Source organism: Phalacrocorax aristotelis, chromosome 1 (assembly GCF_949628215.1).
Source record: "Phalacrocorax aristotelis chromosome 1, bGulAri2.1, whole genome shotgun sequence".
In the NCBI taxonomy this organism is placed as follows: Eukaryota; Metazoa; Chordata; class Aves; order Suliformes; family Phalacrocoracidae; genus Phalacrocorax; species Phalacrocorax aristotelis.
In genome coordinates, this window is record NC_134276.1 from 180,740,522 (window position 1) to 180,766,436 (window position 25,915).

At 40.5% G+C, this 25,915-nt stretch overlaps 1 protein-coding gene across 3 annotated transcripts in view; it reads right to left on the minus strand.

Annotated features, from left to right (window-relative positions):
- Positions 1-25,915, minus strand: part of HMGA2 (high mobility group AT-hook 2) — a 169,892-nt gene that overhangs the window by 91,363 nt on the left and 52,614 nt on the right. For all 3 annotated transcript variants that reach the window (XM_075080887.1, XM_075080888.1, XM_075080886.1), the window contains one exon: positions 20,854-20,904. In XM_075080887.1, coding sequence (XP_074936988.1) covers positions 20,854-20,904 — 51 coding nt within the window. The remainder of the gene's footprint in view (positions 1-20,853; positions 20,905-25,915) is intronic.

Sequence of the window (25,915 nt, forward strand, 5' to 3'; positions counted from 1 at the left end):
CCCAGGGAAAGCAGTGCCTACTAGGGTAAATATTTCTAAAAGCACCATTCCTATACATTAGATTCACTTAGGTGAAAGAGAACCAGAAAGAGGTGCCTACAGCAACCTGTAGCAGGCTGGAAGGCCTGGCCCAGGGTGAAAAAAAGGAAAACGGTGATAGGCAACAGGGGGAAGAAGAATCAAATGAGAACCTTAAAACTAGTCCTCCCATTTTTTAATGGCATGGCTTTATATTCAGACCATATAGGCAGCTCAAGGGATGGCTCATCACCTCTCACCTTGACTCGATTAGTCAATGAGGAAAAGCGGTTATTCACCTCAATTACACATCTATCCTAGTTAGCTGGATATTGCCCCCAGAGCCGGAAAATAGTCCACACCCACTGACACCACAAAGGTGTCAGTATCACTGCAACAACCCTAAAAACAACTTCTGCCCAGTACATTTGCCTTTATACAACCTTAATTCTCAAGCACCTGAAGAAACTGTACTGGGGCCAGAGTTACTAAAAATGCCTGATGTTCAAAAGGGAAAAGGTACCATCTTGACAGACAATTGTAAAGGTTACACAAGAAATCTGATTAAAACAGCCTGCACAAGATGTCCCACTCCCCAGATGGACTGCTCTACCTCTTTTCCTCTCAGATCATCAAAACGAAGAGCAAACTCACACCAGCCATTTCCTCAGGATGGATAAACCACCAGAAGTCAGCAACCCCTCCCAGCCAGTCCCACTGCCCGGGAAAAGCCCTATGCATTTGTTGTTCTTAGTCCCACACCAGTTGTGAAAAGTCTTTCTGTTGTCACGGGACCCACAAAAAGAAAATTGCTGTATGAAACCCGGTGCATATGACTCCATTAACAGGCCATGGCTGGGCACAGAGGATGTAATTATTAAAACTCCAGGAAGCGGAGAGTCCCTGTCCAAACTTTGAAATGCTAGAAAAAAATAAGACAAACCCTAGGGGAAATATTTCTGAGAAACTAAGAAATAGCGCCCGTGGGAAACTAAAGGGGAAAGGAAATTCGGAACGCTTTTAGGGTTAGAACGATGGCCCAGACTGGCCCACACAGAAACCCCTCCTGTCGTTATCAGAAGCGGGAAATGAGAGTAAGACAAAGATGCCTGAAGAACACAAACACAATTATACAAGGTGAGACCTCTCGTAACTCATCAACTTTATTAATTGACATGTTCATAACTATGAATCCTGTCTGGAGGTCTGATACAGGAAGAAGCTGAAGAAAAAGCATGGAGAGATGAAAGCTCCACACAGGATATGCTGCCCATTTAATTAAGTTTCCATAAACATGTCATCCCTTTCCAGGTGCTTTTTGGTAAAGATGCCCAGGGATGGGATAGGGGGAGAAGATGACTGCCACAGGGAGATGAAGTGGTTACAGGGTGGCAGTTACCCATCTGTAGAGAACTGGGGCCGTGAACTCTGCACAGAGCCTCAAACCAAGGCCAGAGCACAGGCATGGAAGGCATGGACAGAATTCCATCTCTGTTAGCAGCCAGAAAGAAGCATAAGAAACAAGCTCCCAGAGCTGCTGTGATTTGTAAGCATTCCCAGCAACTTGCTCAAGAAATAAAAACAAGGACTACAGGGATACAAACACAAAAGGATGGCCACAGAATCTACTTATCACAGAATCACGGAATCACAGGTTGGAAGGGACCTCAGGGATCATCTAGTCCAACCTTTCTAGGAAGAGCGCAGTCTAGACAAGATGGCCCAGCACCCTGTCCAGCTGACTCTTGAAAATGTCCAATGTGGCCGAGTCAACCACTTCCCTGGGGAGATTATTCCAATGGTTGACTGTCCTCATTGTGAAAAATTTCCCTCTCATGTCCAATCAGAATCTCCCCAAGAGCAACTTGTGTCCATTCCCCCTTGTCCTCTCCATGTGACTCCATGTAAAAAGGGAGTCCCCATCTTCTTTGTGGCTATCCCTTAAGTACTGGTACATGGTGATGAGATCCCCTCTGAGCCTCCTTTTCTCAAGGCTGAACAAACCCAGTTCTCCCAGCCTATCCTCGTATGGCAGGCTGCCAGTCCTTTAATCATCTTGTTGGCCCTTCTCTGGACCCCCTTCCAGCCTGTCCACATCCTTTTTGTATAGCAGGGACGAGAACTGTACACAGTACTCCAGGTATGGCCTGACAAGTGCTTAGTAGAGTGGGATAATGACTTCTTTATCTCTGCTGGTGATGCCCTTTTTGATGCAACCCAGCATCCTGTTGGCCTTCTTGGCCGCAGCAGCACACTGTTCGCTCATGTTGAGCTTCCTGTCCACCAGGACTGCCAGGTCCCTTTCCACAGAGTGTGCTGCACTCCCAAATTATGTTTTCCATGGACTCAGTCCTGCATCTCCTGTCTTGTATAAATTAATTACTCCAATGTATTAGGGAGGAATTAAAAATCTATCCACTTGGTGAGGATATAAGGCAGACATTCCTGAACCTTGAGGCCTGTCATGACTCCTTCAAGTGGGGTTTATGAGCCCCAATAAGCAGCAGAAGTGAAAGAAGAGCCATAAACCCAAAAGTGAAGTTGGAAGTAGGAAACACCATCAAAAAGATTTAGGAACTTCTGGCATCAAAGGTAAGATTATTACTGGCAGAATCCTTCACCGTGTCACTCCAACAGTGAATGCAAAAACATTAATCAGAAATATCTGCTGCTGACAATTTGAGGAAGCTTTTGCACGAAACTCATCACGGCTGTCAGCTACACATGGATGCCCTCACAACAAATTCCTTGAGGAATCAACAGTGTCTTTTTCAATAATAGTTATACCTTGGGGGTTTGTGTTGTTTTGAAACAACACACAAGTCAAGCGGTAACTTCTTTCTGACAAACACAGTAGCTTTAAATAGCAACTGCAGCTTTTATAAAAGAGATGTGAAAAAATAATTTGTTGCTGATTCATGTATTTTTATTGCCTTCAAATAATGCTATAACCTCACAGGAAATCCTAACAACTGTTCAGCTTGAATCACATCCATTCATACTGCACATCAGGTGTTTGGGGATTTTTCCCCTCCCCTCTCATTCTTTATTAATAAGGTCATTTGCCTGAAAGCCTGTTTCTTGAGAGTTTGTCTGTTCATTCTGTACCTGAAGTCATAATCCTTTGTTTGTAACCTCGTAATAGGTTGCTGTGGAAATCCTTATGATGTCACAAAAAAAAAAATCAATAAAACTGCAAATAGGGAATAAACAAGTTGAGCAGATGAACTCTTAAAAAAAAGAAGCTGTTTTCCTGCAACTATTCACAGAAATTAAAAAAAAAAAACAACAAAAAACTTTCCCACAAACCTGACCTATGACATATGTTCACACAGTGCCATCACAGACCAGGGATAGAAGAATTTCCTTCACAACTTCTGGTCCAGAGGCAATGTTCAGAAAAGTCTACTGGCCGTGAACATATTTATTCCATCTTGATAGGTACTTCTAGAACACATTCAAACTACTGTGAATCTTGTGCTTCTCTTTCCCTCTCAACAGAGAAAAAAAGCAACTATTCTGTGGCTAATATGTGGATACTTCTTTTTCCCTGGAAAACAATGCCATGGTGAAGATGCACAGAGCCACCACTGCTCGTACATCTTCACCATGAGATACACCTAATGCTCAGACTTGGACACTCTCTCATTTTGGCAGGTGACATGGGTGCAGCGAGTCACAGGACATGGACAAATCTGGCCAGCTGCAGTGTCAGGGTGGCAGCACAAGCACTGGCCTGCTGCTGAAGCTTTTGCCTAAGGGGTCTGTGAGCGAGGACCCTTCCCAGCAGCTCACTGACCACTGCAGCCTCTCTTCTCTCTGACTGCAGCAGCCATCAGAAGCAGCTGGGTGGCAAATCTGTCCATCAGTTGTAGCAGGCAAGGTCAGAGCAGAGGAGAGAGCCTGTGGCTCCACATGGCCAGTATTGGACGTGCAGTCCATGCGTGTGGGAGCACTCGTACTCTACAGGCCTAGAGTCCTGTGGCCAACAGAGATCCCGGAGCCAACCGTGTCTTGATTGCATCCCAGATGGCTCCTGAATCACTGCAACTTGGTGTCTAACCATGCCAGTTCACTCTCTCCTGAAGCAATGACTAGCTTCCCCTCCCTTGCATAACAGACAAAGAAGTGTAGCCTGTCATTGTATGTACATCAGATACCTCAACAGCAAGTGCAATAGAGGAACAAGAGTAGTATAAATTATCTAGTACCTTTATGGCTGGTCCTGTTACAGGCACAGATCCTTGCTGTCTATTTCTCCCACTTTCCCAATCCATCCATGTGCTGCCCCCAGGTCTTTCCCCTCTCGGCCCTTTGGTAGTGCTGCCAGCAGCACACAGCTCTCTGGCATACGCCCTGCCTTACTGCTCGTAGAACAACCATAGTGCACTTGGATAGATTTGGTCCCCCGGCTCTGCTCTTCTAGCTGACACAACAGAAACACAGATTAAATTGTCTTTCACCTTTGTTTCATTATTTAAGATAAAGAGCAGCACATTCTCAACACAAGGGTGAAAAATCCACTTAATAATGGGGGAAAATCTCTTCCTCTTAGAAGCAAAGAGTGCATGCAGTGCTGGGATGCCATCTGGCTCTCACCAAGATTTTCCAGAACCAGGGCTCTCTGTACCCCCCTCTTCAATTACTGCTGAGCATGATAGACAGTTAAAGTAAAGCTGGGGCAACTCTACTATTCATTCCAGGCTTGATCCACCACAAAAGAAAACCTGTAAGTAGTCAAGACTTAAATACCTGTCATTTCACTACTGTAAATCAGAAAGAACATGAGGAAAGCCAGTCAGCTCCACAACAAATTACTCTACCCAGCTGCTTGGCAAAAAGAGCTGCCCTAGCATGCTCTGGCCATTCTCAAATCATTTTTCTCCTTTCCCTCCCAGGTAAAACAGAACAAAGCTGACAGGCTTGTGCTTGATGGGGAGGAACCCAGCGTGCAGCTACTCTCCTTTTATGCACCAGAAGGGCTTTATGTTGACCAAGTCTAGTATCTTCCTAAATACTTCCACAAAAACCTAATGGAAAAGCCTTAAGCCTGACGCATCCCAAACAGATCAGCTAAGAATTTGTGCAAAAACTGGGCCCTATTATCAACTTATCTACCCTGGTGACATTCTCAGTCATTAAAAGATTTAAGATACAACAGGCTCAAGTACATTGACAGGCATAGCATAAAAATATTGCAATTTTGGATTGGAAGGTGCCTAGAGCTTTAGTCCAACCTCCTGATCAAGGCTGGGTAACTTCTAAATCAAAAGTTAGATCAGGTTGGTCTTAGCTTTCTCTGGTTGACATTTGGAAATCTTCAAGGAAGGAGATTCCTCAACCTCTCTGCAGAGCATGTCCCATGCTCACCCCCTTCCACTGTGGATTTTTTTCTTTGCTCCATGAGAATTTCCCTTGCTGAAACTTGTGGTCATTGCCCCTTGTCCCCTTACGCCATTACACAACTGGGGAAATGCCATGGACTCAGTAGACCTGTGCAAGTGCGGGAGAACTGAGTTCTGTTTCCGCTAGGAATTTGGCTAGTGCGCAAATTATACTCTCCATTCACTTGCGTCCTCAAAAGCCTCCATCTCCATGGCCTGACTTTGTACATAATTTGTGCCTTCCAGCCGGCTTAGAATAGGGAATCCTGATAAAGAATAACGGTGAGGAACTTGCACATAGGTACAGCATGTAATTGCTTATCCCATCTTTTTAAGTGTCTTAAAAATAATTCTTTTTCAAGGTTTCAGCAATCATAATGTATCGATGTTCTATTTACACCAGGGAATCATTAATTTTAAGAGGTTACAAGCGCTCTACATGTAGAGTTGGAGACGCAATTCTTTTGTAAAGAATTATAAATGACAATAATATTTAACTTAGGAAAATAAGAGCTAAAATGTTCTTTAAGAGACGTTTGCATCTTCTGATTGAAATGCATGCTTTAGCTACACAAGCAACAACCACAGATCTGGAATAAGGAGACGCCTTGCACTTGGTAGCTACACAGTGTTCATGAAAGCTTTGTGACCTCCTCAATGGAAGATTGCTTTTACTTTCATTAAATATATATATATGTTATATCCCCAATAAAAACAACTCAAAAGACATCAAACACCAGAAAAAATACATTGAAATAACATTAAGGATCTAATATAAATCCACAAAAGCCAGGAAATTCAGAGATAAAGAAAGACTTTCAGACGAGGGAAAACTTTCCAATATATTAAACTGGAGCATAAATTCACTTCCTCTTCACATGTTTGCCATCAAGTCATTCCAGACACAGGGGGTAAGTTCCTCCCTGGGGTAACTCAAGTGCCTTCAGCAGTACTACACCAAGAATCAATTTGGCCCTACAGAACCATGTCTTAATACTTTCTCTATTTCTGATAATTACCAAAGATATTTGAGTTTAAACAGCAACTTCCTCTCTTACAGCTCATTTTCCCATCGTTCAGAGACTGCTATAAAACTGAATTTCTGGGACTGCAATAGTTTCCATGATTACAGACTATGATGTCAATCGTGGGGTTATGACTTCATTGACAGACCGACTAGAAGGAGAACCTCTGTGCGAAGGAGAAAATCCACACTGAAATACAAATATACCTGAGATTAGCAAAGACAACACTGCACCTCACTGGGCACAGACATTTCCATCTGCATAAATAATATTCTCTACTTTTCACTGCAGCCCCTTAAAAATTTCTGTTTCGTTCATAAGTCATTCACGGTGCTGATGTGTTGCCACCCAAACTCAGCCTTGGTGCTAGTGCTGCGTGGGCCAAGCTTTATGTCAACAGCAGTTTAAATCATATGCTGTGGGTCCAATTCTTTGCTGCACTCTCTGGAAGTGCAAAATCAAACGCACAGCTTAAGACAGGATATGAAGGGAATGAAGTGATTTGGAACTGCCTTCAAACATCCCACGATTCTGCCCTCATCCTCAAGCTGACATGGCTTTTGGCTCTGGGGTCTGGCTCTTCCCTCCACAATAGAGCAAGATAACTACAATGAACTAGTTACTAGAAAATCCCCAGGTATCTGGCTGATCAATAGGATCCCAAAAAGGAATGTGTTGGGGAAAACTGGAAGAAGGAAAGACAGGATGCACCCTCCTGAACTGTATCATTCTATAGCCAGCCCAGGTACATAAGACAAGTACCCGGAGCCTTGAGATACAGAGCAGAACTGCTGTAAAAAAAAAAAAGAGCTTTCCACATCACTTTTGTTTCTGAAAGAGAAAAAATTATTTTTCCTCCCCATTTACTGGACTGCAAGAGGCAGAGGGGCTACGACTGACCCAACACAGCCATGTAAAGTAAGAGATGGACAGCTTAGGCACTCTCTCACCCTACACTGAAAACTCTAATATCAGCGCATGGGACACAATAGAGCTGGCTGCCAGTGAGGTCAGATTCAACCCAAGAACGCAGGAGTGACAATTCCCCATCGCTCCAAGTGTTACAGAGACTCAGGCTCTATGTTCATTCTTTTTGCCCATCTTCTACTCCTTGTTGTAAGACCTGCTCAAAGGTTACCTGAAATTTCTCATATTTACTCTTGGACCAGATGTTTATTTCATTCGATAGCTTCCAAATAAATCCAGTAAGACATTTTTTAATTAAATAAATGCCCTTTTCAAGTCTTCAGCTGCCTTATCATGCTCAAATTACTCAAAATGAGAACTTTTTCAAAGCTTCTATCCATGACATTTATGTGGCCCTGAATGAGGAGAGTGTGCAAGCTAAGTATTCAAATGTTGACCTGGAGAAGACAAATAAACTGAGAATGGATGCAGCTACAGTTGACCCCGCCTCTATACTTGCACAAAGTGTCTGGAATGCTCGCTCTGCAAAAGTGCAAAGGAAGGACAGAATTCCTCCCCTGGCTTTTTATTATAAGGCCGCTAAAAACTTTTATGAAAACTAAGAAGCCAACAAAAAATGAGGAAGCTAAATAAATCAGTAGCGTTCTGCCTCCCAGTTATTAGACACTCAAAATAATGGCTTTTGGGAGTGTAAAGAAGAGTGTACAGAGCTTTGCAATGTACAAAGCTTGCTCTGGGACATTATTTAATGAACTATTTGAAATTTTAATCATGCAAAGCAAACTACAATGATTTATAATTATGCAAAAGGATCATGATGGCTCAAACTTCTCCCTTAAATAGCTTTCTTAGTGGTGATTTGGAAGGATAGGATTAATAATCTCTTTCTTGGAAACCAATGGCATCTGGTTTGCCTGCAGAGGCTCTGACACCTTCTACTTCCTGAAATGAGCAATGAAAGAGATGAAGTAGCTTCTGCTTGGAGCAAAATTATTATTAAGTATATAATTTTGAAACGTTTTTGTGTGCATGTGTGAACTTCAACTATAACATAATTTCTCTTTGTTGCTCTCCGTGCAATGGCCATTGCCTTTACCTAAGGAATTTTGATCTAGTTTAAACAAAAAGTATGATGCACAAAACCTTCTCCCTCAAGATTTGCTGCAGATTAAAGGGCAAATTCTTTCCCTTACTCAAAACCATAATCAGTGGCTTTTTGTTAGCATAACTAAGAAAGGGTTTCCAATTTATATATCATCATTTACAAGCATTTGGAGAGAAAATCCTAATTCCAACCAAGTCAGTTGGGGTCTTGCTATTGAATTCACTTCAATGGAGCCACTATTTTACTCAGACTTGCCTTAAAAATAGTTTGTTTCAGTGAATACTGTACCCTCTGCATGTATCTACCTATGGCCAAAGCTGAGCACATCCTTAATGAAAAAGCAAGATCATTCAGGCATTTTTAAAACCATGTCTTTGTATATCTTTGAAAAATTTGCTGACAGTTAAAGTACAGAGGTGTCCATATTCCAGTTTTCAAATAATCCACTGAAATTATTAAACAAGGGAAAACGTATATTTTTAAGAAGCAATACTGTTTATACGACCTACAAGTTGCTTTATAATTAAAAAGCATCAATAAAAATCTTCTCTCAGTATCTCTGTACAAGTCTAGCCCACCTGTTACTCACGGAGTGACTGCTCAAAACTTATTGACATAAATAACAAATTTATCATATTCACAAAACGATTCAAGTGCCATTCTTGCTATGTGAGAGTCACATAACGTTTCTGTTCACCTGGTGCCTAATTTGAACACGTATGCATCATCTTCCTCAAATGACCTAAGTTTTGTGCAAACATGGCTATTTGCACAACTTATACAGCTTACAGTCAACCAGCAGATCCAGTTATACATTATGTTAGCAGAGATAAGGAACGGTTGAAATCCAGGCGACTGATTTTATTAGAAGTTTGACCACTGACTTCAACAGCCTAAGATTTTATCATGCATCTCCTGGCTGCATATTCAATCTATTTGACCAGAGGCACCACATGTCACTGACAGTCCATTTGTCTGTTTACCTATCTCAATCAGACTTACATATAAAACTTGATAAAATAATTGTTGCATGCTTGAATGGTCACCCCCAACTTGAATAGGAAGTTTGCAAAGAAGCATCTTAAAAATTGCATACGCCTCTGCCTCCTCCAAATACTTGATGAATGGTAATGAATGTCAATGAATGCAAGAGTGCATGCCATGGCAGAGATAGCCTTGTCTCCTCTACATTTTTAATACTGTGATCCCAGTACTGCATGTACTTTGTCAATGTGTTGTGCGAGTTGTTTTTTCAGGACCCAAACAGACAGTTGTCTGTGGAAGCAAAGCCCCCAGACAGATTTCTCAAGGCGTTTAGCATCATTAACAGGAAACAATGCAGGAGGAGCAGCCAGAGCATGAATGGGTTCTGTGTGAATACTAAGGAAACCCCAAGAACATGTTAACACAATGCAACTTTGATAAGATCATAATAGTGAAGCTCACATATGTGTTTGTATTATGTCTTGTAAAAGGCCCCAATTGCTGTCTAGTAAGATAATTGATATAACAGTCAAAATGGATTAGGATAATACATTGGGTAAAGTCATAATTTCTGCTGTATACAGGAACTACCAGTCTGACTGTTTTTTAACATCCCAGCAGTTACTCCGAACATATAGGATGTATAAATCCTAAACCTTGACAATTCACTGATAATCTTAAAGGCTCCAAAACAGAGACTGCCACTACTGTTAATCAAAGCAAACCAACCTCTGCGGCCCAGACTCTGTTCTCATTGATTCTGATACCGATACAAAAGTAATACATTACTTCAAGTGTAATTTATCAGTACTATTGTTTAAATCATCATAAACCATGCCAAAGTCTGACCCTGCAGTTCTGTAGTTCAACAGTTCTCAGGATTGACAGACTGAAAATAGCAGAATAAAGACACACAGATTTAGACACTGAACAGCCAAAAAAACTATGAAACTCTACAATACTGCAATAAAAGCAGGCAATACTATTTGAACTGGTAAGCAAAAGAATTAAAATCACGTGCAAACAGATTACAGCCACTCCATAAAACACACAAATGTGTCTTACTTGTGTGGAGATTTCTCTAGGGTGGGATTCAATCCATCCGTTCTCTGCAACTCAGTTGCATAACCTTAAAGCCTTCTGCAGACTGAAGTTTTATTAGCTCAGAATCATTAGTCTACGGTAGCAAGCCTTACCTTCTAATTAACTCTTCACTGCATTTCAAGTTTCAGCTGACAGCCACCCAAAATCCAGCTCCACCCTCTAGAGAAACCTTCAGAGCTATGTAAGGTCAGGACAGAGTACAAGTCCATTCACAGTGGTCATGCCCAACTTGTACATTAACGTCTTAAAGTGAGAGTGCTCACAGGGGGTCTGCCCATTAGTAAACATGATGAAGATTTAAACCCACACCTCCTATACAAGCATCCTAATCACCATCTCCTAAGCTTTCCTGGATGAGAAGCATTCTCCAGCTCTTCTCTTGAAGCTGAAATGCCATGCAGAGAAAAGGCTCCAGAAGAAAAACAAGGAAGAAAAGGGTATCTTTTGAGTATTAGTTAAGGCCCATTCCCAAATTGAGACAGAAATAGGTTCCAGGCTATGATCTCCAATGTCTGCATTTTAGATCAGACAAAAACCAGCCCTAGGGATGTCACCTCAGATCTTTACATGGATGCCTAAAACACCAGTCCAGGCTTCCCTTTGTTTTCTTCTTCTCCCATGTGGCCCCATGACTTTTAAATGCATCGCTGAAAAGCAGCCCTGGGTCTAAAGAGTTGTCACCCAGACCAGCTTATGGCACATCATTTCTCTTGGCACACAGGTTCAGCCCTGGCTGAGCAGTACCGGGGGTCTCTGAGTGCTTCAGTTATTAGGCTATTCAACTAAAGATGGACTCACAGTTGTCCTCCATGAAGTGTCCGTCCTTCTGAGATGGCTAAGCAAATTCGTCCTGAGTGGCACGAGGGGAAGCACCATACTTTTGGTTCCCCATACACAAAGTGGAGGGGTAGATGCATTAATTCAATGTAAGCTCAGTGGGTCACCTTGTGGAGAGCAGGAAGGTCATAAGCTGGGTGAATGGATCCCTCTCTGCAGCCCTTCTAAGGCACCTATTTCACAGCACTGACTGTATAAAGACTAAATAAGAATGGGTTTTGTCAGGTAGATTATATCATCTGTCCCCTTCCAGGCCAGGCTCCTAAAAACTTAGTGAGGCAGTGTGTAGCTTGGATGGAATGGATTTCCCACAATGTCAGGCCACAGAAGAAAAGGGATGAAACCCAGAGATGCCTATGTTCAGGAAACAAACCCATCGTCTTCTGCCTGCCAGCTCAGGGTGGCCAGCAGCTGCCCTTGCACAGCAGAAAGATTTCCATCCCTGAAAGAAATCACTACAACATCAAAACAACAGAGAAGAAGCCTCCCTGTACTGCAAAGAAGGAAATCATACCCCATCAACAGCCTCCAGTAACAGCAAGGCTGATAAGCATTTTCTATGCAACCAGAATCATTCTGGACAGGGAGTAACAAAAGATTGCAAAACAGTGCGCTATGAGCATTATCAGCCTCCACACCATGATTACATGTTCTTCAACATACGGCTTTCTCATTCAGTCTCTCATCTTCCCAGGCCTCAGTGTTTCCCACTTCATGGTTCCCCCGAAGACTAAAAATATCTGGATTCTCTGGGACCTGAAATGATCTGGTTTTTAGCAGTAGTGTCACTACTGCATCTTTAAACCACTAAACTGTGTATCCCAATCTGACTATTTAAACTGCACAGCCTGTGAAGTCACAATTTTCAAATTTCACATTCTTGTCCCTCTATTTTTATTTTGTTTTTTCATTTGCAGTCTGATGAATATCTCAGATAGGTCTTGGGATAGAAAAACAGGTGCATTTGTAAATGCCATAGTAAACTATGCTCCCTTGGTATTTTAAATTGGCACCTAGCACAAAATAAATTCAAGACAGCAGAGCAAGAATGCGCCATGCTAACTAAATCACTTATAAAGTACATAACTGTTGATACAAAAAATATTTTTTCCTTGCTCGGAGTTGTGTGCTACAGAATTAGAAGCCACCTCCTGGTGAGGATATTTTACAGCTATTTACTGAAAGAAGCCCACTTTCTTGTTGAGAATCTAGCCTCATACCTAAAATGTAATACTGAACTGTGATTTGAAGTGAGGCTTAGTCCCAGGATTAAGGAAGAGGAAATAACAATACTTGCACTTAAAGCATGTAATGACTTTCATTCAAACACCTGAAAGCACTCTCCAAATATTAATTATCACAGTACTAGCCTCCCCCCGACCCTTCCAGGAGAGGATCAACTCTGCATTCCTTCGGCATCCATATCACCTGTTTGGGTCTTTAAAGAATGCAGAACGAAGCCAAAAGTATTACTCCTCTTTAATTATTATTGTAACTCTTAATTGCGAGGAGTAAATTCACCCACACTGGGACTGACTGCCATTTATAAGATGGCCCTTTTCTATCACTGGCCATGAAAATACATTACATTTTCTTGTAAGGCTACTGCATTACTGGGGCTTGCAGTATAAAGCAGAATTAAACTAAATTGCATCAAATAAGCTGCACAGCTAGTCAGACATTATAAGAAAACCTGGAAGTCTTGACTCCGAATCTTCTGTCCTGGATCAGACTTTAACACATGGGTTTTCATTCCCTCTGCACTACTACTTTTCAAGAGGACAGGGAATGGAAGTACCATCTCTGGGTGAGATGGCCTGAATGGCCCTGTCCTGCAGCTATGGCTCAGATCGTCTAGTCCTGAGAAGAGGAGTAACTGCATTTTGGACAAGAGGATCCCTGAGGTCCCTTCCAACCTGTCATTCTGTGATTCAAAATATTCGAGGGACCAGGCACCTTGGCCTTGTGACTACGTTTGTCATTTACTGATCAGTATTGGACTTCGATATGTAATTAAGGTACAAAGATGAGAAAATACCATAGATACCCATCAAATATCTTTCAGGCTTATATTTGGTTTGGGTCAAAACCCTTCTGGCCAGAAACCTCTCCACTCTATCCTGTATACAAAGAATACAAAGATTTTTTTAAGATCTTACTCCTCATTGCCCACCAGCTAGATATATACTAGAGATACTGAGATACTCACATCTGAGTTTGAAGAAACAGGTAAAAACCATATATTGGTTTAAGATAAGGAATTGAAAAGCATGTGTCCCTCCCTCATCCAACCTGTTAGCAAGCAAGCTTTACTGGAGGAGGATGGCCTTGAGCTGAAGGCACAGGGCAGGCTGCCAGGAAATCCGAGTTCTATTCCTGGCTCTTCTACAGATTTCCTTGGGCAAGGCAATTAACCTTGCGGAGTACATTTTCAATGGAGGTGAGGCCCAGCTTCTCTTTCTGCATTCATAACATTTTCAATGGTGAAAATGGAATTGTAGGAGCAAGAACGAGTGCCTGTACTTTTCACTACCTGATACATTTTCTCTGTCAGGTAGCTGGATCCACAACTGCTAATAACTGCGCTAGCAACAAAACCAAGAATTCAAACACCGCAGGTGCAAAAATGCCTCCTGATGCTGCCGGGACCAGCCTCAGTGCTCGGTTTCCTCATATGTAAAATGGGCAATAAGGCTTATAAAATCAAAATACACAGCCAAACGGAAAACTAATTTTTAAAGTTCTTGAACGCCCATTATCTGAGATCATAAAAAGGAAACAGCTCAGAATTTCAGTTTACCTTTCACTACAGATGCTATATTTTTACTTTCTGCATTTTTTGCCCATTACAATTTCCTCTTTGGACCTCAAACAGAATAAAACATTTTCCTTTAAGGACTCTGAAATGACAGCTGAAGTCAAAATATTTTTGAGCTGAAATGGATATCTTTTAATACCCCTTAACAGAAGTGGAAGTGAATTAGAGAATGAGTGAAATATTCTTTTGGTAATATAAATATATTTTACAAAAGAAATATCATGGCTAAATTTCTGTTGAGCCTATAGGAAGACCTGCACTTGAAATAAATGGTGCCACATCTACTTATACCAACAAGGAACAGGACTCTGAGATTCCAAGGAAGGACACTATTTGCTTAGACAAGCTTCTAGAAAAATGAAGACACATACCTCTCTGAACACAGATGAAACAGAACATATTTTTAGTGAATTTTTATGCATTTGGAAAAACCATGCAAGATGTTTTTCCCTTTCCCAGAATGTTGAATGGAAAAAAAGGATAACAATTGGCAAAAAAGTGCATTAAATATCTGTTAGACATAGGAAGAAAGATCAACAATCACTGCTTTTGTCACAATGTTTAGGTTTTAAGAGATTATTTTTTGTACAGAACATCTGAACTGGAAAGTAAATGTATAGGCAGAAAGCTTTTTAAGGCTTTCAATTCATGTCCTTCATCCACTTGTTAAGTTTAGGAATTTTGAAGAAGAGAGGTCAATAGTATGTTTTGCATTATTATAAAAGCTCCTTCAAGCTCTTTAGACAACTGAAACGATGAACCCTCCCAGGTGACACTCTTGCCCACACAGATATAAAACATGTTCATGAAGGAAGGTGGTTTATATTACTATGTTACAAAATAATAACTATGACCTTCACAAAGAAGGTAAGGTAGTTTGGAAGATTAAAATAACAGCAACATGTGCAAATTTTCATTATGTCCTTCACACAAAGCAGTAACACCACAGATATTCCAGATGTGAAGTACCTGAAATGACATTATTCTTCCAAGTATGAAAAACTGAATTTTTATCTGTGCTATCTTCTGCAATTACATAAATAGCAACTTCCTTTTTCATTCATCATTCAATACATGTGATTTAAGTTTCACCTCAATCATAGTTTGCTTCAAATGGACCATGAAGTAATTCATTCAAACAAATATATGTTCTCGTAACAATGGTATCTCTAGCCCAGCTTAGGGATGTGCTGGTAAGCAACCACAGCACCAAACGGGAGGATCTTTCACACACAGCTCTTGCTATCTAAAGGTCAGATATGTGTCTTGTTTTATCACCTAGGTTGTCTTTCCCAGTGTCAAAGGATTGCTATCTCCAGCTGAGAATCCACCATACCTATAACAAAGCCTTTTTGAGGGCAGGACGGACTACGATCGCAGAACATCTTCCTTTCTCAATCACCTAGTGAAGAAGCCTGCGTGACTTTAAGCACCTCCTGGACTATGACTTCCTATGTGATAAAAATGACTGCACTGAATGAGAAATAACCAAAATTATTTAAATGGCTTCACATCACAGAGCATGGCACTACCAGACAGAAACCTCTACTTAGATAATGGTTTGCAAAGACTCATTATGGGCAAGAAAGAGCCTCAAAAGATTGATGCATCTTCTGAGGCAACGGGGTTTTCTTGATATATATTTCTTCAAAATGCAGAGCCTCATTTTCAAAATCTTACAAGTCAATGAGCTTTAGGAGGCCTTGCCCTGACACAGGCCTTCTGGAACTGCTGGCATAGAAACATCTCACAAATTCCATGTTTAGGGTTTGATATCTCAGCTATGTCAAAACTGCAGTGGGAAATAATCTGAAGAAAAACTTACTAGAAAAAAACATTTTTGCAATGATTTTTTTAAATGTGGTTTGGCACCACTTAAACTGACTTTCAGTATAAAGTGAAATTCTGCCCTCATTCAAGAGGGGAAAAGCTGAGCTTCAAAAGTACTATAATGTCTAGCTAGTCATGACTGGATCAGATAAAGCTCCTGCTCAAGGAAATTAAGTTCATTTCTGATTATCTTTTATCTTCTACCAACCTGAAATGTACTATCTAGACTATCTAGCAGAAAACAAAATTCTTGAAAGAGAGTGACGTCTTCTGAACAAGTCACAGCTGCTACTTGGGCGTCAGTGATGAGATATGCAAGCGGATGCTTCACATGTGCCCTGCACTTGGAAAGCCACTGATCCTCTTCTGCTTTTATAATCATGCGGCTTCCAGAACTGCATCTTTCCATCCTTTAAAACAGTTTCATGGCATGGCATCAGCTGTCTCTCCTCCCCACCAAAGTCCTGCTCAAAGCTGTAAAAAGCTCTGGACTGTTCCTTGGGTTTTTTGAGCAATCCTGCCATGCCATGCAGTGCATCTGTGGTTCAGGCTGAACAATGTGGAGGTGAAATCAGACAATGCCAAAAAATTCTATCTAAAGACATAATGAAAAAAATGGAAATAAAATTAAAAAATACCCTTTTAAGCATCAGCTTCAGAACTGGGTTTCAGGTTTCTCCATGATGCCTGAAAATACTAGAAGTCTGAAATTTCATGGGGTTTTCAATGCAGTTGTTTGGAACAAACAGCAGAATAATTGATTATTCAGTCTCCTGCCCTACTCATAACCCTTCAGTCCTCTCCTTTCAGGCAAATTCTAGACATACACAAAGAAAAAAAGAAAAGAAAAGAAAAGAAAAGAAAAGAAAAGAAAAGAAAAGAAAAGAAAAGAAAAGAAAAGAAAAGAAAAGAAAAGAAAAGAAAAGAAAAGAAAAGAAAAGAAAAGAAAAGAAAAGAAAAGAAAAGAAAAGAAAAGAAAAGAAAAGAAAAGAAAAGAAAAGAAAAGAAAAGAAAAGAAAAGAAAAGAAAAGAAAAGAAAAGAAAAGAAAAGAAAAGAAAAGAAAAGAAGCTTTGACGGTGAGGTCTTTACAAAGGGTTATGTGAAACCATCAGCAAAACTGTTGCTGATTCCAGAAGCGGCAGTATCAGGTCTCAGTGGCAAAAACCTGGCACTGATGAAGCCAATGACAAACTTTTCACTGACTTCTGGGAATGTGAATCTCCATGGCTATGAATTTGACTTTACGACTATGCTACATAAAATAATTCTACTAATAAAAAACAGGGTGCTTCATCCGCCTTTTTCAAGCATCAAAGGCAATGTCTACAAAATACATAAACAGTGTGGACCACCAGGAGAAAAAAGGCTGGTGCTGAGGACCTAAGGTCCACACCATGCACCTTTCAAGAGATTTTTATTTCACTTCAGCCTAGTCCTATGGGTTGAATGCCTACAAGACTGCCATTCTACACCACATCTTCTGGTTTTATTTCATTTGAAAGGAATGTAGCCCATGAGCTCTGTGACTGCTCCACAATGCATACAAGTATGTGGGGACAATAAGGAGTTGCATTTCCAAAGCATGCTCCTGATTTGACCGAACACACTAATGTAGATGCATCCAAAGAGCTTAGAACATGTTCCTGCATTAAAACCTTCAAAACTTAGGAGTACCAAGCTCATGAAGAGGTTTCCCCCCCTCTCAGTTAATAGGACTCATAGCCTTCAGTGCACTTCACTCACGTGCAGCAACCGACAGTGAAGACGAGTTTTACAACAGCAGGCACTGCGTTTCTGATTCCAAATATGTTCATTTCCCACCTGCTTGACTTTGTTATCGTCAGGGTTTTTATTCAATTAGCTCTCCACACTTAGAAAGCTTTTCTATGTAGCTGAATATTTTATCTACAGAAGAGTTTGTCAATCTTCACTGTCTATTCTACTGACAAGGGTCGTCTTTTCCATGACAACTTTGTGAAGTACACATTATTGCATTGAAAAGATCATCAGATGTCTCATACACTTGTGAAAAACTGGGCTTCTTGCCCTCTCCACTTGGGCTCTCCCTTCCCCTTGCCAGTTTTATAACAGTCAAAAAGATTTGCTTCTCTTCTAAAAAATAATATATAAATAAATACATTGTGAGTCACAAACATTAAATACTTAATTTGAACCGGCAGAAAGACCAGCTACCGGAATTCTACAGTGGTCTGTTAGCTCGTATGACTCTGCATGTGCATATTGAAGGAAACAGCAGAAATAATACTTTACAATTTGATGAACAACATATGACACAGAACCTCTAGATGCACAAAAAAGGGTTACAAACTTAGGAAAATACCTGCCATATAGAATCCTGCCCTCTCCAAGGAAAAAAAAAACCCTACATACTCCTTAATTTCACTGATACAGAACCATCATCATTAAGGCTTGATATATAAATAAATTGGATTAAAGAAGAAAATAATCACTAAGGACTTAAATGAAGTTTGAGTGATAAAAAGGGACATTTTCTGAGTACATGTTGGAGGTCAAAGCAGAAGGGATGATACTGTGCCATCTGCTTTTAGGCAGAGCCCTCCTTTAATTTAAACTATAAGCTTGCTTATAGTTGGCACCATCATGGCTTATAATAATTTAACGACATTTCTTTCTGGAGAAAAATAGAACATCACTCTCCATGTCAGCACGCACAGAGGAGGAACCCATGAACCTACTGTAAACTGAAAAGAGAGAAGAAAGAGAGGGGAAAAAGGCATATTTGATTCTCAGTCTGCAGAATTATCTCAATGCAAGCTGCAGACAGGAGCATTATCTCTGAAAATCACAAGAAGCAATCATATCATCAGAGTAATCAAATAAGACTGTGCTTTAAACAGTCACAAGAGCAAAGTAATACCAAGTTTGAAAATATGCTTTAGTTTAAGAAAAATTAAACTGTTCTAAGTATCAGACACACAAGAAAGTAATGCATACGCCTACTAGATAACCAATTCCCATTTCTGCAAATCAGATTCTTCACCTGACAAAACAACCCATACTAAACTTAATGCCCCACTGATACTGCATGTTCTTTCTCCCCCATAAAGATACAAAAATAAAAGGAAAACATTCTAGCCTAAAAGATGCCACAAGTGTTACATTTAGCCCTCTTCACTGAAAACTCACCTTAGTTTCTGACTGAGTGCTTGGAGAGAAAATCTTTTTAACAGTACATACTGCTACATTTTCCCTTTTCACATCAACCTTCAACCATCCCTGTTCAACTGTCACACATTCCTAATTCACTGGGGATGTCCTGCCTGTTATAAATTACTCTGATAAACCAGCTATTTCTGCTGCTTCCCCTGGGATTGCACCTAAGGTGAGGATCAAGCAAGCAGCACTCAGCATCCACACCTGCAAGGTCCAAGCTGGACGGGAGGAAGCAGACAGTAACCAATCCATGTTTTACTGCACTTGCATTGGCCTTCTGCAAGCTGCCTTTGAGAAGATCACCAGCATGGCTACGTTTGAATCTGCCACCTTTTTCCCTAATGCCAATGAGCCTCTTCACACACCTGAAATCTGCCTGACTTAAAAACCTTAGGCATAAACAATCCATCTAGTATGTAATGGTCTGTTTTCTCCAAATAAATATCCTGGGGTGCTTTATCACTGGACAACGCTACAGAATTAGTTCTTAATGACTGTTAAAGCCACCTCTCCTATGCTTAGCTGCTGATACTCCGGAGAAGGTGAGCTGTAGTTTTAAGTACCTTCTGGTGCTGTTTGAGCTTTTGCAAGCGTATACTTTTACAGCTGTGTTAACATCTCTGCAAAGGAACTGAACAAAATGAGGGATAAAAATGATCACTACAGAGAGGAAAGAGAAGGCAGAGTAAAATAAAGGAGCAAAATTGAGTTGGGGAGGGATGGATTTGAAGAAGAAAGGGAATTGGAAAGGGAAATCAGAAATGTTGACTTTTGATGGACTACACAGCCACACCTTCATATCTTCCGAGAGCTGATCATGTTTCTCAAGTGACACCCCCATCACTTTACTGTTGAAAGCCTATGCATGACTGAAGACATGCAGAGGAGAGGTGCACAAGGCAGACTCTCATTGGCTGTAAACATCAGTGAGAACACAGAATTTCAGGTATCTGAGACTGAAAGCTTTCCATAGCCAAAGAATCAAAACACGTATGTCTGACAGACATGTCTACAGACTAAATGCATGAGAAAGAGGAAATGTTAATGAAATATATTACCAGTCACTACAATTATGAGGCATGAAGATGGCCCAGAATGGAAAAACTAAGTGCTAAGTGCAAGTATCGTGCTGTTCATTTTTGCTCTCCCCCTAGATTTAAGGAAAATATGCCGTGTTTCCAGGCAATGTAGGACAAAGACATTTTGGTTTTTACACTTTATCTTGTGCACACTACATCTGAATGTTATCGCCTCTTCTGATGTCTGATAGTGCCCCCTTAACCTTTGTTACTCAATTACTGAACAAGTTATCTCATTGTTACTCTCTTTTGAAGGAAGAGTTGTGCCTCTTTTCATGCTGATAAGAGACACATAAATATTCACTCCCAGCAAACATTTAATAGTAAAGTGTCTTGAGCAAACTACCAGAGTCTAAAGGTAGGAAGCTGTGGTTAACTTCTCTGCTATCTTAACCCTTTAGTCAATCCACCAGAACAAACAGACACAGAAGATGGATGCTCTTTTTCACAAATGAAGCAGCAATAATTGTTCTCTAAAAGAATGGACTTTATAACATGCTTTATAACACAGCAAATAAATCAAATGATTGGAAGTGAATTACCTACCCATTTTCTGGGCCGGCCTCTGGGTCGCTTTTCACCAGTGGCTTCTGCTTTCTGTAAAGGGAAAAGAAACACAACATATTTTATACATCAGTATTATTTAACAGCCTCAGTAACTAGGAACTCCTTTCCTGTAACATTATTCATAATTATATCTCTTGGGTGGCACCAAGCCCCCCTCCCACTCTACGGGTTTTCTGGTGGAATGTGTTTATGTTGGGTTTTCTGACATTTCCTAGCTGTTGTGGCCAGGGGATGCCTTGTCTGCACAAAAGGGTGCCCCCAGCCTTGATCCAGAGTGTGTCCAAGGGTGCAGAGGAACATGCCTGCACAAACACCCAGCTGCTCAGTGCCCACAGTACAGCCTGGGGGGGTCCAACCCCAGCGAGCAATGGGGCATGCAGGCTGTGGATGGGGGCACAGAGCAGCTTGGGAACCCGAGAACCCCCAACAACATCAAATCTGGTCTTTCACAGGCTGTCAGAAATTACCTGTAGACACTAAATGAAAAATACAGACTGTTTCATCGCTGAACAAAGCAGTTTACAGCAGCCACAATTTCTTCTTTTAGTCTCACGATGCTCATGCATGAAATGGATTTGGACAGACTATTACCATGAATGTGTGTTTGTTCATATTGGGAGATAACTTCTCTACTTCATGTGAAGTTTTCCAGGTAAAAACGCATCCTTACACTGTAAGCAAACCTTCTACTGGTCCAAAACACACCTTCCCTTTCCAGGTTTAAGGAAACAGCATGGGAGGTGCCCTATAAGTGACAGCTATATTTATGTAAGCCCAGCAGTTGGTCCTGGAGCTCAACTTAAAGGAAATACACGTTCTCTTAACAGACGCTTCCATTAATTCACTGCGTGACACCGTGAATACTACTACTTATGCACTACACTAAAATACTTACAGGCTTTAAGATTAAAATTGAAGGTTATTTTCTCTAGACAGGCTCTGCCCATCCATACACCTCGTCACGTAAATAATCCTGTCCCACTGAGGGTGATGAGGATTCTGCCACCAGCTTTAGTGAGAGCTGGACTTTTGCTGCATACAAAGTCCCTGAGAATGAAGACTTTTAGCACACATTCAGTAAACGTGCTTCCACATTTCCATGAATTGCTTTTCTTCCAGTTAACTGTATGCGTATTTGATTTGCCCTTAGAATTCAACTGTGTCATTAAATAAATCACTTGCTGGTCAATCTCTGTAACGTATACTGTAACCTAATGCTGTGTAAAGTGGATCCCTCTAAAAGAGAACTTGAGCTGAGGAAGTAGTGGAGGAATCTCTACAAAAAAAACTGCCCTGTGAGTTAAATGCAATTACTTTGAAATAAATACCTCACCAAGAAGAAAGCTGTGAAAAATAAAATTCACACTCCTAAAGGGCAAAATTATCACTCAGACTTGTTAAAAGAGTAAACTTGCTCTTTAATCGTTTATACCAGTGTTACATGTAAGGTGAAACCCTCTTATGAGAATACTTGTTAAAGTGCATTTACTATAATCTGTAGCTGTCTATTTCAGAGTTTTGTTCCCTTTTAAAGCATTCATTTCTTTATACCTTCTAACCTGAAGGATGCAAAAGAAGATGAGGTTTAGTTTTGAGGAGCTGTAACCCCCTGCATTTATGTTTCTTTCACCAAATCACTGAGCATAAATCTTAAAAGAAAATACTGGTTAAAATTCTTCTTAACAAATCAACACCTGACATGTTATCAAAGCACAAGTGCCATTTATTCTCTTCTGTATTTTACCGCATCTGAAGGAAAGACCCTTTTCCAAAACTATGAAAACAAAAAAAACTTTTGGAAACAAAAACTACTTTGGTCTCACAATTAAAGTTCCTACAAACCTGACACAAATTGTAAGTTTAACTACAGCGTATAATCTAGTTTGATGGGAAGGAGAACATGAGAGACTTCTTTGAATAACTAATCCTTGCTTCCTGCCATAAACTGTCACGCAGCGTGGCCGCTTGCCATGAACAATGCTGCGTTTTACCCCCGAGGAAGGTCCGTGTCAGAAGTGGCTAGTGTTCCTGCTGGCTAGTTTGGATATCAGTTTGTCAAGTGCTTGGGGACCTTTCAGACTGAAAGGTGCTATATTCCTGCTGTATATGATTTCCACCTCATGTTAGAAGAAAAACATTTCCATAGTTCTTATCAAAACCAAATCTTTCCCAGAGGTGAGCTGAGCAAACACTGGGGCATGCCAGCAACGATGTTTTGGTACAGAGCGATTCTGTAAGTAAATAGGAAGGTTTCCACAGACTAAACTGCAGAAAATGAACTACAAGAACCTCCAAAGTGGACAATTTTATCTCCATTCCAAGGAAAGGGAAAGACCAAACAATTCTGGAACAACCAAAAGGAGTACTGGCAGTGGCACTTTATTTTAAGCTCTTGAAGAAAGGTTTTATTGCATATCAGACAAATAATCCAATGTTTCCCCATATAATTTTCAAGTAATTAATAAGAAAAGAAACACGAGTGCCAAAGCATTGCCTTTCCTCTGAAACAGGTATTTGCATAATCAGAAACATGCCAGTCTGTTGGCTCTCTGCTTTAAGTGTTGCCTCTGAAGCTAGGAACAAATCCAGAGAGAGCCCCAAGCCACCCAGAGGTAACATGGATTCTCATCTGGGCAGCAAGATGCGTGTGTTCCCGGCCACACTACGCCCAGCAGCTGGTACCTGCTCAGTCAGGAAGAAAGCTGCTGCCTTCATCCTCTAAAGCACTTTTTGAAACTGAGATGTGTTGGTCAGGGTTTTCTTAACACTTGGTGCTGTGCTATGAGGCATGACCCTGCTCTATACAGGTAAGACAGGAAATCACCAAATTTAAAGGAAGGTCAGGTATGTTATCAAACACAAGTTTATTTTCATTAAGAATAATGACATTTCTTGTAAACAATAATATGAATATATCATTTTTGCTATTTCATATTTTAGGAAGAGAACTAGATTTACTCGCCTTTAAGTGCATGATCTATATGGGAAATGGGTTTTTTGTTCCAGGTGAGAAAGATTGCCGTTCCAGTCATTGCTGTCTGGAAGAGAGCTAACAGTCCTCAGGCAGATTTGCAATTTACCTAAGCCCTGTACCACAGGGCCATCAAACCCTGCTTCCACACAGCTGCTGACAGCAGAGGTAGGACCTGACTGCCCATCATCCCTGCCTCCTCACTGCATAAATGTGCTGTGCCCAGACAGAAACTGAGGCTGTACTACTGAAAGCAATTAACAAGACAAGACAAGTATAAATAATTGAACAGCTATAAAGTGCTCTTTGGGCATCTACCTATTGTCAAGGAAGATATCAAATGCAGCAGAATCTGAATTTGCAGAACTCTATCCACTTTGCAAAATTATCTGCTGGAAACCTCAGCTTAAATGTGTCAGAGCTGTAAGACAGGTGAAATATCTGAGACTTCTTGGGGGGGAAGATCACTGTTGTCAAACCACGTCAAAAGACCTTGCCCAGGAATGTGTCCCTCTCCTTAAAAAAAGTTATTTTGTTTAAAAAAACCTCTTAAAAGAAACTTAGGCATTGGATAGTTAGAGAGAAAATCTTTCCACACTTCCTATGTCCTGTTTTAGCCATTTTAATTCTAAACAGGAGTCAGTCTTTTCCTGCTTCTCCAATCTTGCTCAAAACGCCTGATTTTGAGGTCTCTTATTTTTTAGGTATAATACTACAATCACTTGATAAATCTGATCTTGTTTTCCCTTTAAGCCTGTAATGACTGGCGTTGGTGAGAATGAATGAAGCATGGAGAAGCCAAATAGATTTTCGTGAACCAATTTAGGGCAGAGTCCTGGTCACATGCACCTTTTTTTTTTTTTTTTTTTTTTTACCTTTGGACTGCTTAACCCAGGGACATGCCTTTCTACATACCAAACTCTGGCCATGTAACATAGAGAGAGTAGTAAGTGTAGTCACACACAGTACCACAAGTCCTGGTTTTCAGAGGATGATCTTTCAAGGTCTGGAGGTATTTTCAGTGGATTTCACTACATCAATAACTACAGCAAAACTCAAAATATTTTAACTGAAGGTGAATTTTACTAAAGAGTGTTTACTTCTGGATATTGCTGGGATATCCCTTGACATTTTCTTTCGAGACAAACACATAGTAGCTACTACTCCTTCTTTTTTTAACCTCACAATTGTGTTTCCTCCTTCCAAACACGAGAGTATTTATGCCTATACATTATTTTTGTCAAGCCCAACTACAGGAGCTAAACAAAGAGAAGCCCTTGAATGCTTAAGGGAAATGCGATGGGCTGGGAACACAGCTCAGCCTAACAAATAAAACTCACCCACAGAACACCCAGGAAACTAAAAAGGAACATCCCTACTAGGGTCTTCCCGGAAAACTAGTCGCTCTTTAGGAAATAATAATAAAAAAAAAATCTTCACTTTTTTGCTAATTTTTTAATGAATATTTTAAATGAATAACCGAATAACTTGTTTAAAGATGCAGATTTCAATAGCAGCCTAATTGTGGGGACTCAAATATAAGGTGATTAAGAGTCTTTTTGTGTCTACCTCTTCTCATCTGCTAATATATTGTGTTCCTTCTGTCTGTGAAAATTAAACAATTGAAAAATGGTTTGGTTTTCTATAAAATTAAGTTTACCTTTTGTGTCCAGTTTATAACATGTTAGGCATGTGTGATATACAAAGCTTTTAAAAAAATGCATATTACCTGAAATTAAAGTAATTGCCACATTATTAGCTGTCCAATTGGTCTTGCAACATTCTGTATGCATTGTCAAGTTTCACATTGCTAATTTCCTAACAAGCACAGTTTGTTTTCAGATGCCCCAAGGCCAGTTTACTAAGACCAAACACAAACTCTGAAAGCTGGGGGGGGGGCGGTGGGAAATCCCATGAACCAAGAAATTTTAAATACACAACACAACCATGATTCCAGGGTAAATTGTCCCTCAACTGATTTGAGGGTATTTCCTTTATGAGGTATAACAAAACAAAGTCCCAGTTGTGGAGTATTTTTAACTTGCTGCCAGTTTGTGCAATACATTTTTA